Raw genomic sequence first — 19,730 nt, forward strand, 5'->3', positions numbered from 1 at the left:
CACTAATATTTTGCAGTACATTGTATTTCACTTAAAGTAATAAAGTATTAATTTGTAGTACATTGTATTTTACTTAAAGGAATGTATTGTAGTACACTGTATTTCACTTAAAGTAATAATATCTTGTAGGACATAGTATTTCACTTAAAGTAATGTATTGTAGTACTTTGTATTTCACCTAAAATTATCTTTATAAAGATTCCCATTAAGTATAAAGTATTGTAGTAACTGTATTTCACTTAAGTATATACCTTTTACATATGTCACTTAAAGTATTTGTGTCTTTTCATATATTTGCAGTTTACTAAGTATAAGTATATTTTCATTGTATTTTTAAGGAATTTATACTGTTTTCATTAAGTAATAAATCTTGGAAATATTTACTTAAGTAATTGTAGATTGTATTCTAATTCTTTATAAACCAGTATGATCGTAATTTAATACAGCATCTGGAGAAACGAAAACAATTGTTGTCGAGCCCGCTTGCGGAAGCGAAGACATAGTTGTCCAAATGGCTGTTCGGTGTAAGTGTGTGCGTCAGTGCGTGCGTGCGTGCGTGCTTCTTTCCGTCTGGATTTGTTTGTCCGGACCATAACTTTGCCATGCATGGAGCAATCTCGTTTATATTTGGCATGATTGCTAACCTCAGCCAGACAGAGTGTCTTGCGCAAACTGCAGGTTCCTATCTCAAAGTTCAAGGTCACATTTGGAGGTCAAATGTTAAATTCAATAATGACTTTGTCCAGAGTATTTCTTCTTCATGCATGGAGGGATTTTGCTGTAACTTGGCACAAATGTTCACAACCATGTGACGGAGTGTCATGCGCAAGAACCAGCACACTAGGTCTAAGGTCAAGGCCACACTTAGAGGTCAAAGGTCAGATACAAGAATGGCTTTGTCTGGAGCATTTCTTTTTCATGCATGGAGGGATTTTGATGTAACTTAGCACAATTGTTCACCATCATGAGACGGAGTGTCGTGCACAAGAACCTAGAATTACTTCCCTTTGTTGTTACTATAAATAGCCTATATTGTAAGTTTTTATTACTGGTCGTAGGGAAAATTCAAGACCACTTTTCTGTAGTAGAGTATGCATGTTACATCCAATTTTGAGGTGTATTTTGACCTATCTCTACTGGTAAGGATTTTTGTGCGGACTTAGATTCTTTTTTACTGGTAAGGATTTTTGTGTGGACTTAGATTTTTCTTGAAGATTTACTTCCCTTTGTTGTTACTATAGATAACTTATATTGTATCTTTTTGCAGTCATTTTTTATTTGGCATAAATGTTTGCCTCAGTGAGACAGGGTGTGATGTGCAACTCCTAGTCCTTTTGACAGCTGGCAGGCTCGACATGTTGCCTGTGGGCATCTAGTTTTTTTCCTTCCTTTTCTGGCCTTGGTGTTGAAAACTTGGGAGGCATAGCGTTTTTGAACTGGTCTTCCATCATTCCATCCACCACACTTTCCTGTGTACTCACTTCCTACATTTTCCTTCCAGTTCAAATGGAGTATACATATCAACATAAAGTGGACCTCATTTTTATGTCCAGTTGTTTTTTCTTTATTTATGCCCACATTTTGAACTTTATAATTCATAATTCCACTTGTACCTTGTGTACCTAAGTCATCCTTTCATCCAATTCAAGTGAAAATTGGTCTACAGCATTAATGTGAATTGGATATATGTATATTTTCAGGACTTTCAAGTCAGATTATTCTTTTCCTTAGTTGTGCCCAATTTTGTACCTTGTTAATTCAACTTCTTCAAACATTTTCATCTGATCCAAATGGAACTTATTAAATGAATCATCAACATGAAGTGGATATGTGTATTTTGGGAGGAATATTTGTTTTTCAGTTTTTTTTATTACTCTATAATAGTACAGCTACATTCTCAAAGTTACATCCAATTCAGATGAAATTTAAGTTAGTATACATCATCAACATCAAGTGGACAGGCACATATTGATGGGAGTTTCATGTCTGAATATGTTTTTAGAGTATTTACAAACTTATTAAATATATATAGGAGGTTAAGGAAGCAATTAAATCTGTGAAATTACAAATATATTTTGAATTACCTCCCTTTCACCATACTGAAAATGTATTCGTTTCAGGGTTCAGTGTTACCAGTGTTAGTGAGTAAATGTTTGAAGCACACAGATAAAACAATATCCAAGCATGCTCTGAGAGCCATTTTACATCTTTTAGTTAACCAGACTGACAATACCATCACAGAACTTCTTATGTAAGTATATAACTATAGGGACACCTCTGCCATGTCTCCCTGTGCAAGATAGGAGTTTTTAACCCAAAGGACAGTTAGGAAATGAGAAACCAAGCTTGACCAAAGTTCATGACATTTGAGAAAACATCAGCCTTATACACAGTCACACATGTTACATCATTCTTCTTGCCAATCTTTCTCAGAGATATTTTGAATTACATTTAAATCATGCCTGCAAATTCTGTTTTAACTTATGTTATACGACATGAAAATGCACACATGTATCTTGTTTTTCCTTAAGGAAAAGATAATATGATCTACTACTCAGACAGCCATTTCTTTCCCCACTGAGTAGGTAAGAAAGATCTTGATCTTTTGATGACTCATTTTATTCCAAATTTAATTTGTACTGGTAGGTGGCCATTTGTAAAAATCTGCAAGACCTGAAGAAACAGTAATATACAGACGATGAAATTTTGAGACATGTTTAATGTATGGCTAAGAATTAGTATGGCCTTTAACATAGCAACCAATCACTGTTTTATTGGGTATGGTTTAAACCTCATACATATCTGAATACATGTATAAGTCTATGGACTTGGAATCACTTGCCTCTCACCATTGTTGGTTTCAGGCGTAGAAATTCTTCATGTGAGAAAGACATTCAGTGCTTACGGAAGATTAGTGGTTCTACCCATGCCCGTAAATTCCTGGGGGGGCACGTTTGATCTTCCTCCACCAGCAAAAACTGGAAGGGAAAGTCATTGTATAACACAAATTGTGTCAATGTGTCACTCTAAACCCAACAACATCATCGAACATCTGAATAAATATTCATGTACTGCTCTATATGTTAAACAATTAACAAACTAATCTAAATGCTGACTGTATTAAGTTATACATGTTAATTCAGTTGGGACTTGTGTAAATACCAGTCATACAATATTGAATCACTTCCATGAAAATTTTACAATGTGCAATGACGTATTGAGGTATTTTCATGTAAATACTTGTTTGGAACTTTTGTTTGATTGTGAAGTACTTGATAATCTATCATGCTATATTCATAGAACATGGGCTGCCTAGAGAAGGTTTATTAATAACAGTTGGTTAATAATTAATATACAATGTAATCATGTGTGTACAAATGTCAAAGATGGTATTATTTACTTTAAAAAAAACAACAAATCATGCTATTAAGTGCCTTCAATAAAGTATCAGGCATTGATTTTCTGCTATAAAACTTTTTATTACTAAATTTGTTGTATTCATTATGGAACATGTTGCAACAGGATATGGGTTTTCAACAAGATAAACCACTATATGAAGTGCTTGTTGAGGCTGCAGCTAATATCTGGTCCCGGCAGGATCTGAACACATGACCTCTTTCTTTAAAGTACAAAATCTATCTCTGCATTATCACACTGCAAATTTTAAAGTTGCTGTACTATTTGTTTAGAGAATGAAATATTTTGTGGGAATATTATTGATGATAATTTTATATTATTCATTTTTTGTTATAGAGAGGGTGCATCAGAAGTGTTCAAAAACATAGTTGGAACACTCGACATGACAGACGCAATGTTCAGTGTTCTTCAAGACCTGTGTCCAGATATGGCCAGACCTCTTTGATATCCAAGACAGAAGAAGAATTTAAACTTTGTAGACATTATTTTGATATCAGTATATTATACATAATAAACTATTGTGCTGAGCACATATTGAAAATTCCAAAAATGTATGTGAAACATTTTTTGTAAACTGCGGCTCAATTACCTCAGTTTTCATCATATTGCAAGAAATTTAATATGTAAAGCATTACTTCACAAGAGTTCGGTTCAGTTCAGGGTCAAAATTAAAACATTTATTGCTTTTTATGTTGAAATCATAATGTCATTTAACTCATTCTGTTTTTAGCTCACCTGTCACATAGTGACAAGGTGAGCTTTTGTGATCACCCTTCGTTCGTCGTCTGTCGTCTGTGCGTCCGTCCGTGCGTCAACAATTTCTTGTCTGCAGGATAGTGGTTTCATTTATGATTTTATTTTAACCAAACTTGCACACAACTTGTATCACCATAAGATCTCGGTTTCTTTCTTGAACTGGCCAGATCCCATTATGGGTTTCAGAGTTATGGCCCCTGAAAGGGCCAAAATTAGCTATTTTGACTTTGTCTGCACAATAGCAACTTTATTTATGATTTGATTTTTACCAAACTGGCACACAACTTGTATCACCATAAGATCTTGGTTCCTTTCCTGAACTGGCCAGATTCCATAATGGGTTCCAGAGTTATGGCCCCTGAAAGGGCCAAAATTAGCTATTTTGAGCTTGTCTGCGCAATAGCAGCTTCATTTATGATTTGAATTTAATCAAACTTGCACAAAACTTGTGTCACCATAAGATCTCAGTTCCTTTCTTGAACCGGCTAGATCCCATAATGGGTTCCAGAGTTATGGCCCCTGAAAGGGCCAAAATTAGCTATTTTGACCTTGTCTGCACAATAGCAGCTTCATTTATGATTTGATATTAACCCAACTTGCACACAACTTGTATCACCACAAGGTCTTGGTTCCTTTCTTGAACTGGCTTAATTCCATCATGGGTTCCAGAGTTATGGCCCCTTAAAGGTCCAACATTGGCTATTTTGGCTTTTGCAGCCATATAGAGACTCCATTTATTGTTTTATTTGATACAAACTGCCAAAATATCTTCAACAACTATAAATCTTAGATTCCATGACAAATCAGATCCAATCGTAGGTTCCAGAGTTATTTTATATCTGATTACCTCCCCTGATTGTAATCAAAATGGATTTATATCAGTAAGTACTTATAGGACTTATTTGAAATTTCATAATTGTCATTAGTTGGACTGAGACAATCAGGGTAGATAACTTTGGACTGATTTTATGTCAAATTACCTCCCTTTATTAACCAGGTTTTCAACGAAAACCTGAGTTATTAGATTGGGGTAGATGTCGGTCGGGCGGGCGGGCGGCGGCGGCGGCAGGGGCGGCAGCGGCCGCGTCAAACTGGTGTTTACGGTCAATAACTTTTGTTTTGGTAAAGATATTTGAATAAAACTTGGTATGTATGTAGCTTATATCAAGACAAAGGCTGGGATTGATTTTGGGGTTTCTGGGGTCAAGGTCAAGGTCACTGTTACTTAAAATAGAAAAAGGGTTTCCGGTCAATAACTTTTGTTTCGGTAAAGATATTTGAATAAAACTTGGTATGTATGTAGCTTATATCAAGACAAAGGCTGGGATTGATTTTGGGGTTTCTGGGGTTAAGGTCAAGGTCACTGTTACTTAAAATAGAAAAAGGGTTTCCGGTCAATAACTTAACTTAGGAATGAGCTATCATGATGAAACTTGGTGTATAGAAAACTTATATAAAGTTGTAGCTTGGGATTGATTTTGGGGTTTCTGGGATCAAGGTCAAGGTCATTGTTACTAAAAATAGGGTTAGGGTTAGGTTAGGGTTAGGGTTAGCATATCTTCTACATGCATGGAGGGATTTTGATGAAAGTTGGCACAATTGTTCACCATCATGAGACGGAGTGTCATGCGCAAGAACCAGGTCCCTAGGTCTAAGGTCAAGGTCACACTTAGAGGTCAAAGGATACAAGAATGAAAACTTTGTCCGGAGCATATCTTCTTCATGCATAGAGGGATTTTTAAGTAACTTGGCACAATTATACACCATCATGAGACGAAGTGTCTTGCGTAGTTCCCTTCTTTAGAATTACTTCCCTTTGTTGTTACTATAAATAGCTTATATTGTAACTTTTTCATTACTAGACGTAGGGAAAAATCGAAACAACTTTTCAGTAGTACAACATGCATGTTACATCCAATTTTTAGGTGTATTTTGACCAATCTCTACCTGGTAAGGATTTCTGTGTGGACTTAAAAAAAAAATTTTGAATTTTTTTTTTTTTCTTTTTTTTTTTTTTAAGATTAACTTCCCTTAGTTGTTACTTTAAATAACTTATATTGTAACTTTTTTTATAATTGACCGTAGGGAAAAACCAAGACCACTTTTCTGTGGTACAACATAGTTGTTACTTTCTTATTTTAGGTGTATTTTAAGGTATCTCTACCTGGTAAGGAGTTTTTTTGTGGACTTAGAAAAACAAAAGAATTACAATGATTACTAAACAACCACAAAATTAAAATTACATCTGCAAATACAGGTGCTAGAGTAAAGAAATTTGCTGTGACGGGCGTATATTGTGACATTCTGGCACTCTTGTTTATTCTTATGAAAAGTGTTGAAAACCTGGTTTCGTGGCATTGCCGCGTTTCTTGTTTCAAATTAAAATGGGTATATCTCCATAACTAATGAAGATACTGATCTGAAATTTCATTTATGTCAACAGATTTATTTGGCAGAGCCTTCTATTGTTCACTTATAATATTTTTTTTTAATTACTTCCCTTCTACGTTACTATAATTAGCTTATTTTTAGGAACTTTTTTATTATTGGCCATAGGGAAAAACTGAGACCACTTTTCTGTGGTACAACATGGATGGTACTCCAATTTTTAGGTGCATTTTGACATATCTGTACCTTGTAAGAATTGTTTTTTCTTTTTGGTTAAATTTCTTCCCTTTGTTGTTCCTGTCCTTTGGACTTAAATATTTTTACTGAGGACCTTCTTGTCCTCAAGTGCAATGATAACAGGTGAGCGATATAGGGCCATCATGGCCCTCTTGTTTCTTGAATGGTAACTGAAAGTGTATAAGAGCCAAAGGCTAACTGTGTTTACCCATGTATTTCACAGCAACTCAAGTTTTTGTTACTGTTATGTGCAAGTACTGATATTGGACTGCTCTTAAAATGTGTATAATAAGATATATACATGGTATGTGTGTCATTTCAGAATGTTTTTGTTGGGAATCAGATCATATGTATACAACATTGTGTACTACTTTTATCTCTGCTTTTGATTGTGGTACTTTCAAATTGTCTTGAGTATTGTCCCTAGGAAAAACGTTATGAAGATTAAGTGTGGAGACCAGTCTTGGATTTTAGCATCTGACTAGTTTGTTTTGAACAGCTTTCATATTGACCAATGAAAAGACTGCATTCTGAGAGTGGTCTGCAAACTAGCTTTATAATCAGCTGAGGGCAGGAATAAATGATCACCAGGGGGAGCAGCTGATACCTTCCACACACAACTGCTTTCCATTTGATTTTAGGTTGTCACCATTTTCCACAGTATTTCAGTTACAGTATAACCCGTCTAAACAGCACCTCCAAGGAACAAGCACCTCCCTACAAAGCATGTAAGGATCTTATATGACTGCCTATTTAAGACAGGGTTTTCTACAACCAGAGGGGCGGTGTAAAATGGAAAACAAGCACCAAGGGTTTTTATCCACACTGTCCAGGGGGTTGTGAAAACACCTGCCTTACTCAGGCAGACCTGTTAGATAATTTTTCTTGCCTCCCATTAATATCATTGCAATATTTTCAGATATTATAAATTAACAAGAGGACCATGATGGTCCTGAATCGCTCACCTCTTCCCACATGACCCAGTTTTGAGTATGACATCGTTTTTTCTATTATTTGACATAGTGACCTAGTTTTTGAGCTCATGTGACCCAGTTTTGAACTTGACCTAGATATTATCAAGATAAAAATTCTGACCAATTTTCATGAAGATCCATTGAAAAATATGGTCTCTAGGTTTTTCTATTATTTGACCTATTGACCTAGTTCTCTAAGGTACGTGACCCTGTTTTGAATTTTACCTAGATATCATCAAGGTGAACATTCTCACTAATTTTCATGAAGATCTCATGAAAAATATGGCCTCTAGAGAGGTCACAAGGTTTTTCTATTTTTATACCTACTGGCCTAGTTTTTGACCGCACATGACCCAGTTTCGAAACTGACCTAGATATCATCAAGGTGAACATTCAGATCAATTTTCATGAAGATCCATTGAAAAATATGGCCTCTAGAGAGGTCAAAAGATTTTGATAATTTAAGACCTACTGACCTAGTTTTTGACCGCAGCTGACTCAGTTTCAAACTTGACCTAGATATCATCAAGATGAACATTCAGACCAACTTTCATACAGATCCCATGAAAAGTATGGCCTCTAGAGAGGTCACAAGGTTTTTTTATTATTTGACCTACTGACCTAGTTTTTTATGGCACGTGACCCAGTTTCAAACTTGACCTAGATATCATCAAGATGAACATTCAGACCAACTTTCATACAGATCCCATGAAAAGTATGGCCTCTAGAGAGGTCACAAGGTTTTTTTATTATTTGACCTACTGACCTAGTTTTTTATGGCACGTGACCCAGTTTCAAACTTGACCTAGATATCATCAAGATGAACATTCTGACCAATTTTCATGGAGATCCATTCACAAGTATGGCCTCTAGAGAGGTCACAAGGTTTTTCTATTTTTAGACCTACTGACCTAGTTTTTGACCGCACATGACCCTGTTTCGAACTTGATCTAGATATCATCAAGATGAACATTCAGACCAATTTTCATACAGATCCAATGAAAAATATGGCCTTTAGAGAGGTCACAAGGTTTTTCTATTATTTGACTAACTGACCTAGTTTTTGATGGCACGTGACCCACTTTCGAACTTGACCTAGATATCATCAAGGTGAACGTTCTGACCAATTTTTATGAAGATGTGATGAAATATATGGCCTCTAGAGAGGTCACAAGGTTTTTCTATTTTTAGACCTACTGACCTAGTTTTTGACAGCACGTGACCCAGTTTCGAACTTGACCTAGATATCATCAAGATGAACATTCAGACCAACTTTCATACAGATCCCATGAAAAATATGGCCTTTAGAGAGGTCACAAGGTTTTTCTATTATTTGACCTACTGACCTAATTTTTGATGGCACGTGACCCACTTTCGAACTTGACCTAGATATCATCAAGGTGAACGTTCTGACCAATTTTCATGAAGATGTCGTGAAATATATGGCCTGTAGAGAGGTCACAAGGTTTTTCTATTTTTAGACCTACTGACCTAGTTTTTGACAGCACGTGACCCAGTTTCGAACTTGACCTAGATATCATCAAGATGAACATTCAGACCAACTTTCATACAGATCCCATGAAAAATATGGCCTTTAGAGAGGTCACAAGGTTTTTCTATTATTTGACCTACTGACCTAGTTTTTGACGGCACGTGACCGAGATTCGAACTTGACCTAGATATCATCAAGGTGAACGTTCTGACCAATTTTCATGAAGATCTCATGAAATATATGGCCTCTAGAGAGGTCACAAGGTTTTTCTATTTTTAGACCTACTGACCTAGTTTTTAATGGCATGTGACCCAGTTTCGAACTTGACCTAGATATCATCAAGATGAACATTCTGACCAACTTTCATAAAGATCCCATGAAAAATGTGACCTCTAGAGTGGTCACAAGGTTTTTCTATTTTTAGACCTACTGACCTAGTTTTTTACCACACGTGACCCAGTTTCGAACTTGACCTAGATATCATCAAGATGAACATTTTGACCAACTTTCATGAAGATCCCATGAAAAATGTGACCTCTAGAGTGGTCACAAGGTTTTTCTATTTTTAGACCTACTGACCTAGTTTTTGACCGCACGTGACCCAGTTTCGAACTTGACCTAGATATCATCAAGATGAACATTCTGACCAATTTTCATAAAGATCCCATGAAAAATGTGACCTCTAGAGTGGTCACAAGCAAAAGTTTACAGACGGACGGACGCACGGACGGACGACGGACACTGCACGATCACAAAAGCTCACCTTGTCACTTTAAGACAGGTGAGCTAAAAATCGCTCATACACTATATGTCATAATATGACATAACAAGAGATCACAGAGTGATCTTGGCGCCCACCAATGTGCCATTTTTGAGTGTTCCAAATTTCAAGACTTACTGACTAGCTCAAGGTCAAATTTCATTTCCGTACACAACACAAATCTATGCAAGTGGTCCAAATTTGAAGGCTGTAGCTTGAGAAATGTAAAAGTAGGTCACTAGGTCAAAATCAAAGTCAAATTTTACTTCGGAATACAAAACTATGCATGTGGTCCAAATTTGAAGCCTGTACCTTCAAAAATGTGAAAGTAGGTTACTAGGTCAATGAAAAGGTCAAAGTTTGTTTCGGTACACAAAACTATGCATGTGGTCCAAATCTGAAGGCTGTAGCTTGAGAAATGTAAAAGTAGGTCACTAGGTCAAAATCAAGGTCAAATTTTATTTCGGAATACAAAACTATGCATGTGGTCCAAATTTGAAGCCTGTACCTTAAAAATGTGAAAGTAGGTCACTAGGTCAATGTAAAGGTCAAAGGTCATTTCAGTACACAAAACTATGCAAGTGGTCCAAATTTGAAGGCTGTAGCTTGAGAAATGTAAAAGTAGGTCACTAGGTCAAAATCAAGGTCAAATTTTATTTCAGTATACAAAACTATGCATGTGGTCCAAATTTGAAGCCTGTACCTTCAAAAATGTGAAAGTAGGTCACTAGGTCAATGTCAAGGTCAAAGTTTTTTTCGGTACACAAAACTATGCATGTAGTCCAAATTTGAAGGCTGTAGCTTGAGAAATGTGAAAGTAGGTCACTAGGTCAAAATCAATGTCAAATTTCATTTTGAAACAGGAAACTATGCATATGGTCCAAATTTGATGCCTGTACCTTCAAAAATGTGAAAGTAGGTCACTAGGTCAAAATAAAGGTCAAAGTTTTTTCCAGTGCACAAAATTATGCATGTGGTCCAAATTTGAAGGCTGTAGCTACAGAAATGTGAAAGTAGGTCACTAGGTCAAAATCAAGGTCAACTCATGTCAAGGTTCATCTTGCCCCTCAAAAATATACATGTGGTCCAAGTTTGAATGTTGTAGTTACTGACAAGAACATTTTAAAAGCTTTTCCCTATATAAGTCTATATGAACCATGTGACCCCCGGGGCGGGGCCATATTTAACCCTAGGAGGATAATTTGAACAAACTTGGTAGAGAACCACTAGATGATGCTACATTACAAGTATCAAAGCCCTAGGCTTTGTGGTTTGGACAAGAAGATTTTCAAAGTTTTTCCATATATAAGTCTATGTAAACCATATGACCCCCAGGGCGGGGCCATATTTGACCCTAGGGGTATAATTTGAACAATCTTAGTTGAAGACCACTAGATGATGTCACATACAAAATATCAAAGCCCTAGGCCCTGTGGTTTTGGACAAGAGGTTATTCAAAGTTTTTCCCTATATAAGTCTAAATAAACCATGTGACCCCCAGGGCGGGGCCATATTTGACCCCAGAGAAATAATTTGAATCATCTTGGTAGAGGACCACTAGATGATGCTTCATACTAAATATCAAAGCCCTAGGCTCTGTGGTTTTGGACAAGAAGGTTTTCAAAGTTTTTCCCTATATAAATCTATATAAATTATAGAAATAAACAAAGGGCCATAACTCACTCATAAATTGTTGAACCAGTCTGTTTTTCAGGGGGACACAACTAGGGTACCAATACATCATTCTGACAAAGTTTGGTCAAAATCCCCCCAGTAGTTTCTGAGGAGATGCGATAACGAGAAATTGTTAACGGACGGACGGACGGAATGACGGACGGACGGACCACGGACGCAGAGTGATTTTAATAGCCCACCATCATCATGATGGTGGGCTAAAAATATGCCAATATGCACACGTGTAGCTTATCTTTTCCCTGGGGTAAGGTGATCTCCTTCCTAGATAACCTTGTCTTCCCCCATGTGACAGGCAAGAAATAGGTTTTCTTTCCCAGTGGAGGGAATTCTTAGTAAGTTAACATCTCCAGAGCAACAACCACTTCACTACATATTCTTCTCAGTTGTGTTCACAGGTTGGACAGTAATAGTGGTCACTTAACAGTGTTCCTGGATTCTGAACCAGAACTTATTCTTTTACAACTTCCACACACGAATCAGAGGTGGAAGAGGGATGACTTCACGTTATCTTCTCTAAAATCGCTTTATAGAATGGCCTTGCCAGTAGATGGACCTAGGGAACTCTCTGTTCTTACACTAACCTGGCTGGTGTTACTGCTCTCCTGTTTTACTTCATGTGCAATTATATTGTTCTTATTTACTTTGTTTTATAGCTTATGGGAAATACATTTATAATAAAAGATGTTATTATTTTTATTTTTAATTTTTCCATTTGTTTCATTCATAAATTCATTCAACATTGTAAATATGCAATAATGATAAATTCATCAAACAATAATGCAATTAACAACATGGGGTAATGGAATTTTTATATGATAAGACTATATACATGTAATTTGATATGCAAAAAAATACAACAGCAAGTGATATGTGTAATATCTGGCTCGGATAATAGAGATCAAACATTTCTCTATTATGATATGGAATGTGATATCGACAGTGTCTTTTTCTAGCAATTGTAATTTATTCTTTAACAAGTATCCCTGCTGCCTTTTAAATAAAAATCACAGTGACTGTTAAACATGGCTGTGTAAAATTTCAAAAGCTTCGTGTAAAGCCACTACTGGTGTTCTACTTTTGTTTTGTAGTACTGATGAGGTACAACTTACAGAATTAACAGTTAAGCTTTTACACAGTTACGGAGGAGTATTACTCACAAGGCAGTTTTACTAAATTAACTTTTTACCAACAATATCCAAACTACTGGCTAGGTCTTGAACAATAGGCCCAAAACTGCATTGGGACTTTTCGGTAGCAGGGAACAATGGTCTAGATACATAACTTTGTGAAAACACAACAGTCTCGACAACAATAGATAAGGCCTAACCAACAACATCATTTGATAAGGCAACAGGTGTTAAAACAATACATTTATCATGCATTTCAACACATAACATCAATATTTATGTAAACACAATATTATATACACATATTTTCAGACACATATTAATTGTGTTACACAAAGACATATACATCATGTAAATATTTGATCTGATCTATCACAGGCAAGACTCAATATATACACTTAAGGCAAATACAATTAACATGATTTTAAATGCTGCACAGAACATAAAAGCATTGCAAGATCATTTAAAAATGTCTTACAACACAGTCATAAAATAAATTTGAGCCGTGCCATGGGAAAACCAACATAGTGGCTTTGCGACCAGCATGGATCCAGACCAGCCTGCGCATCCGCGCAGTCTGGTCAGAATCCATGCTGTTCACTATCAGTTTCTCCAATCCCAATAGGCTTTAAAAGCGAACAGCATGGATCCTGACCAGACTGCGCGGATGCGCAGGCTGGTCTGGATCCATGCTGGTCGCAAAGCCACTATGTTGGTTTTCTCATGGCACGGCTCATTTCAATAAAATAAGAAGTTTATTCTTGTAGAATATAGATTTACAAGTTTACAACCACAATATGGATTTCAAAAACAGACTATGATAATATGAATTCATAAAAGGTCTGACTGATGAAATTTTATTATATAAAAAAATAATGTAATGTTAGTGACTAGCACTATTCACCTAATAAAACAATGTATATATTGCAGTTTTCAAATGCAACCCCTGATTTTATCGTACAAGACTTCCTCAACTAAGTAACAGTTTCTAAAAGAATGATAAAATCTGCAAAACTTTTTCAAGAACACGATTATTCTATATTCTTTTAGATGGACATAGTGTTTTTTACATAGATAATTTGAAAATAAAAGTTTTATAAAAGTAAACTAGAAAGATTATATACTGAAAAACCTGAACAACTTGAAAGAACGTGATTTTATTTGTGTCCAATTAGCCTGGCTCCCTGGCTGCATTGTTATTTCTTTATATAAATACTGCAAACATTTTATAAGAAAATCTGAAGCCTCTAAAAAAGCACATTTTTATCTGATGGCTAAACCATACCTATGTTCGGAGCCAGGGACAAAAAAAGAATGTCAATGTAGAAACAAACTGCTGGAGTAACTTTCACTGTTAATTAAGAAAACTTATGTATATGAGAAATATGACAGAACACAGGGACAGGAGACAGTCTAGTGCCAAATTTGAAACCTACCAGTTAATGAAGTCCACAGACATGACAAACTGCATAGAGAAGATTATTTTTACTCTGTAATTTGCACATAAATTGCAAAATAATTTGAACAGATTTGCAATTTCTATGAAAATACTTTGATAAAAATGTCTCCTCTCCTGCGCTTGAAAAGTCTTGTATTTTCTATAATTAAGTGCCAACAGAAAGTCTTGTACATGTAGTTCAAATGCATATACAATTTGTATAGAAAACACAATTTTGTCATTTATGATATGTCAAACATATAGAAAAGGATTTCTATATATTTATGAACACATAGTTTGTTCCTGAACATATATAAAATGGAATGTTTGATCAGTTGATGAATGTTTTAGATGGGAATAATGCAGCCATATTTCACTGACATTAAGCAATACATATTTCACAAGAACAAAACACAATACATAAAAGAATATTTCCTTAAACACATAAAAAGAATCCATTCTTAGGTCAGTAACAAAACAAGAACAGAAAAGGAATGCTGTATATACATGTAAGTTATCTTTAACAATTATGGCAGTAAAACATTCTACACTGTGGTAAAATCTGAGACATTAGTAAAATCTAAACCAAAAATAAACGAGTCATAAAACCAAAAACAGAGTACCTGTACCCTTTTTTAAGTTCTAAAACTATGAAATTTGATGGATGTAGGAGTAATAAAACTGTATGAAGAATCAATTTTTACCACAGGAATGCTACAAAAATATATTTAGTATAGAATATTAAATATTACTCTAGACCTAAAAAATAGGTATATGCTACCTGGGAGTGAATCGACTCATATAATATGTACACTTGGCACAGTAATTTTGCCCTATTTCCACCCCTTGTTTATGACACAGTGTACAAGCCCCTTCCCCTATCACCTCTACAGGTGAGTCACTTGTTGAACTGTCAGTTTCTTCATTTTTTCTATATGAGATCTGTGATGTTACTTTATCATCACCTTGGTACCCAGCGTATGTCATTTGGTTCCCATTACCCATAATGCCAAAGCTGCCGTCTGCTGCAGAAACTAGACAAATATCTTCTGAAAATGTCACAGACTTGCGTGGTTTGTTTAACCTGTCACTATTCTTTCCCTTTTTAGCAAGAACAGATTTGGGTCTTTGTGGCTGCTGGGCCAGAGATTCAGATTCTGATTTACTTCGTTGTCTTTGCAATGTTACACGCGAAGTTCCATTAGGATCCACTGGAACACTATTTACTGGTCCCAACTGTGAATGTGAATTACTGTTTACATTCTGAACACAATTAACTGATTGATTGTCTGTTTTAGAATCACTAGAAACTGTTGCAGATTCGAACCTTGACGTCAAAGCACGTACACTTACTGGCCTGTGTTCATCACCTTCATTGGAGTCGGGACACAGCACCTGGGGTGTCAGTGGTCTTTGTGGTATATTCACTGGTTCCTCACACAATTTCCGCAAATCTGGCTGGCTCTGTAATGAAATGGAAGAGCAAAATTAAAACAACATTCTATTGTGTCAATCTGCAGATTTACAAAAGTGAAAATATTCCTGTAATTTATGCTAATGGAGAGAGAGAAAAAACTTTTAACAAATGTGCTAAAAATGAAACTCCAATTAGATTTAATATCCTGAGAAAATTTATCAAGACTGAAAAATAACAATTCTTTATCAGAAAAAGTTTATTACAGTTATTAAAATTTTGAACTATAAACATTAACAAAATGATTTTTTGCATTTAGTATCAAAGGAAAGAAAGAAATAAGTAGCACTTCCTGTATCTACATGTAGCTATTGTCAACTACCCAAAACAGCCAGTGAGCATGGTATAAAGCAAAACAAGTTATCTGGTAACTATGTCACAAATCCCTGTGATAGTATCCAAGCAACCAAAATATATATGTCACATAGCAGCAGATCTATGTAACAAAGTCTGGTGAAAGTACCGTGGCAACCAAGGATGTGTCTCACAGTGGCAGACCTATGTAAAAAGTCTGGAGAAAGCACCATAGCAACCTGAATATGTGTCACATAGCTGCAGAACTATGTGACAAAGCCCGGGGATAGTCATCTGACAACTTGAGCAACCCATGCTATTAATAAACTGATAAAATTCTTGATGTACGGTTAAGTGGTCCAATACTAAACCATGTCTGTCCATGAAACAGCTTAGAATCAAGACATTTCATCTAATGCAAACATTGGTTATTATTACAAGCATAAACTGATGGAGCTTCTGTGACAGACATGACCACCCGGTTGTGTAGCGTGCAGTATTACCAGTTCTCAGACCCACTGACCCATGTTATACAGTGCAAGCAGACAGCTAGAGCAAATACGTACTTTAGTAAATTAAGAAAAACATCTGTACTTGTGCTATTGTTTTAAAGCTTTTTTAGGAAAGAAGAAGTTCAGCTTTTTTTTGTGAAAACAGCTAGCATACTACAATTTAAGACTTGGACAAAGCATAGCCAAGCAGTCAAGGAAACGTGTCTACATGCAGTCGTATCCTAATGAAATGAATTCATGAACAACCTCAAAATAGAACAACTTGACATTAAAGTGAAGTAATATATGCATGTACATCAGATATTAATAAGCATTTTGTACTTTTGTCTGCATGCTTAAATCATCATGTCATGTAAAGATGTTATGTATTATTTCTCGTCTTGTATACACCTAAACAACTGTTAAGTTTCCACTTAATAAAAGGTACATTCTGTTCTGTTCTGATCAAGTGCAGTGATACCAACTTCCAAGCATGTTTTTAGCTCAAAAGAAAATAAACAAATCAAAAACTCTAAACAAATCTATGACAAGCTATATCCTAAGAACACCCCACTTCAAAATGTGTAGCACAATTTGCCACGTGTTTAAGTGCATTCATATATCTAACTATGAACTCTGCAATAAAAAATTCTAATAAATGAAACATCTAAAGCAGTTTTGTACCCCACACAGCACACAATGTCCATATACTTACTGCGCCATTGTGTTTTGAGTTCATTAACCCGCCCTTACTGCCCAACTTACGCTCATCTAAAATGTGAATTATATTACAAAAATAACTTTCAAAGTTTTAAGCTAAAGTTCTGTATTAAATGAAGCACAAACACGATATTTTATCAATTTCAAAATCAGCAACCTGCAAATTTATACAAAAACAAATTCCCATAAAATTACCATGAACAAATTAAAAAAAAATTATGTCAGGTGAAAATTGTTTAGCATAACAGCATTTTGCTTTGCTTGAATGCATGAATAAATTCTATCACTTAATTTTATTTGGAAACCCTTCAGTTTAGTTTTGTTACTTTACTTGCTACAAGATATGATAGAGTCAATTAAGAAATGTTTTCACTTTATGATTTCATTAAGTTTGGGTGGCACTGCAACTTTGAAACAAATCCTAACTTTAAGGATGATAAACCTTAAAAATTTAACTTTTCTTCAAAAACAAACTTAAAATGTTGGCCGCAAATTATCTTATTTCTAGGCAGAGTAGGTTTTTATTTGCAAATCACCCAACAAAGAGTTTGTTGTATAAACATTTCAAAGTCCTGCTAAAAAACTTATTTAAAAGCTTTAAGTAAAATTTAAACAGTGACTTTAAGTGCAAGATCACTCTAAAGATGACCCGAAAATGTAAACATCTATACAATCTACCATAATAACCTTCTCCACGTAATTTTATCACCATAATCGCTTTCGGGTTTAAATATAGGCTTAAGTACTGAGGATATTTACTCTAGTCTTCTTATGTTCCTTATAGTAAACTGTTGATGTGTGCAAAATAAGCTGTAGTAAGTGAATCAGCAATTTTGTTCATTTCTGCGGAGGTAAAAAATAACCCTCCAGTAAATGATATTCATCATTGCGCTGTTGATTTTGAATATTGAATTTGTAGTCAATAGACTCCATTATATTGTATGCTCGCGTTGAGATTTTGAGAGACGACTTGACAACTTAATTATTATTCAATTTTCAGTCAATATCTTCCAATTAATTGATTCATCTCAAAAGGTGTTTCGGTAACAGTTAAAATCACATAATGCAACAAGAGTTTAGATTGTACAGACTATTTCCGTTGAAAGTGTACCATTAAGAAAACAAAAAAACAAAACTTCATTAGTTGCCTATTCTAACAAAACTTAAAATGAGTCTATGAATTCTTTTCTACTTTCTGAGATGCTTTTGTTAAATATTAAATGAATGGCTAATCTACGCTTTTAAAAATGACACCACCGTGGTTATTTAGAAATTTAATGACTAAAAAGGCTTTTATTATGCATCATTATCATTAGTACCTGCTCTAGGTTGTGTAAATAAATAGGTTGATGGCCTAGCAGGATGTGAAAAAGAAGCACTGCGATCTAGCTGTCTGCGTGTCTCCCTTGACCGGTAGCGGTCTGAACTGCCAAACTGTGCAGCCGAGGCTACCGGCTCACAGAGATCTGCACATTTGACTGGTAGTTGCATGGAGTAAGCAGTTTGAATTGCAGCTGACGAGGCAAAAGGCTTGCTAGTGGGTACTTTACCAGTTCTTACATGGCTGGGCAAAGTGCCATATAAGCCAGGTCTAACTACAGGTGGATTTTTGAAGAAATCACCATTATTGTTATCACTGGCAATGCTCTGGTAGTTTCGGTAACCATGCTCACTGTTGGTAGTCTGACTGGTTGACATTAACGAGACTGGTTCTCTTGTAGATACAGGAAGTGCCACTGATCTTGAATGGTAACAAACCTCAGTATGCTGTGACTGGTTCCCTATTTTTGGTGGTACAACAGGAATTTGTTTAATACCATGATTTTGACCAAAGTTCGTCCCTGAAGACTGGCCAGTGATGTTTCTACTGACACCATCATAGGTATTGTTTGACACAAACTGTCCTTGATGATGGGGATAATTTGGATAATCACTAGGACTGGTCTCATTCACAGGAGTCCTAGCTCCAGAATTAGTCCGACTGTGATTGCCACACTGTCGTCTCTGATTTTCTAAAAAGTCATGATAAACTTCTGCTTCATGTTTCTGATTATTGCACTGGCGGACATGTTCTTGAGATTTCTGGGTCTTCCGTCGTGGAAGTGTCCCATAGAGATCAGCATTGTTTGTATTTGTGTCAGGAATGTTTGTCTCGAAACTCCTGTCCTTGTATGCATTGTGATACTCCGCAGGAGGCATGTGGGGCTCCACAGGAGGAACTCGTTCACTTGTTGAGGGTCTCATCACTTTATCAAAGACAGGTGTCGCACTACGACCGGAGCTGCTCAGACTGTCCATAGAGTTCTGGGAGCTAGACCTAGAAGGTGGCTTACTTCCATTGCTCTGACTTTGTAAGTGAGACTGTGATTTTTGTTGACCAAAATATCCACTGCGACTTCTACAGAAAAAATTATAACAAACATCTTAAAACCATTCAGACCAATTTACAGTATCATATGACTTCAGA

General features: G+C 35.8%; 2 protein-coding genes across 8 annotated transcripts in view; one reads left to right on the forward strand and one right to left on the reverse strand.

Annotated features, from left to right (window-relative positions):
• LOC123562323 (uncharacterized) overlaps nt 1-4,982 on the forward strand; it is a 31,750-nt gene extending 26,768 nt beyond the window's left edge. The window contains exons 13-14 of the mRNA XM_053537082.1: nt 2,121-2,251; nt 3,754-4,982. Coding sequence (XP_053393057.1) covers nt 2,121-2,251; nt 3,754-3,862 — 240 coding nt within the window. The 3' untranslated portion in view covers nt 3,863-4,982. The remainder of the gene's footprint in view (nt 1-2,120; nt 2,252-3,753) is intronic.
• Nucleotides 4,983-12,403: 7,421 nt separating this feature from the next.
• LOC123564454 (uncharacterized) overlaps nt 12,404-19,730 on the reverse strand; it is a 48,171-nt gene continuing 40,844 nt past the window's right edge. The window contains exons 15-17 of one of the 7 annotated variants that reach the window (XM_045358064.2): nt 18,583-19,661; nt 17,259-17,314; nt 12,404-15,748 (exon numbers count right to left, since the gene is read on the reverse strand). In XM_045358064.2, coding sequence (XP_045213999.2) covers nt 15,062-15,748; nt 17,259-17,314; nt 18,583-19,661 — 1,822 coding nt within the window. In that variant the 3' untranslated portion in view covers nt 12,404-15,061. The remainder of the gene's footprint in view (nt 15,749-17,258; nt 17,315-18,582; nt 19,662-19,730) is intronic. The other 6 variants (XM_053537077.1, XM_053537076.1, XM_053537081.1 and 3 more) reach the window with 6 other exon arrangements.

This window comes from Mercenaria mercenaria, chromosome 2 (assembly GCF_021730395.1).
Source record: "Mercenaria mercenaria strain notata chromosome 2, MADL_Memer_1, whole genome shotgun sequence".
Taxonomy (NCBI): Eukaryota; Metazoa; Mollusca; class Bivalvia; order Venerida; family Veneridae; genus Mercenaria; species Mercenaria mercenaria.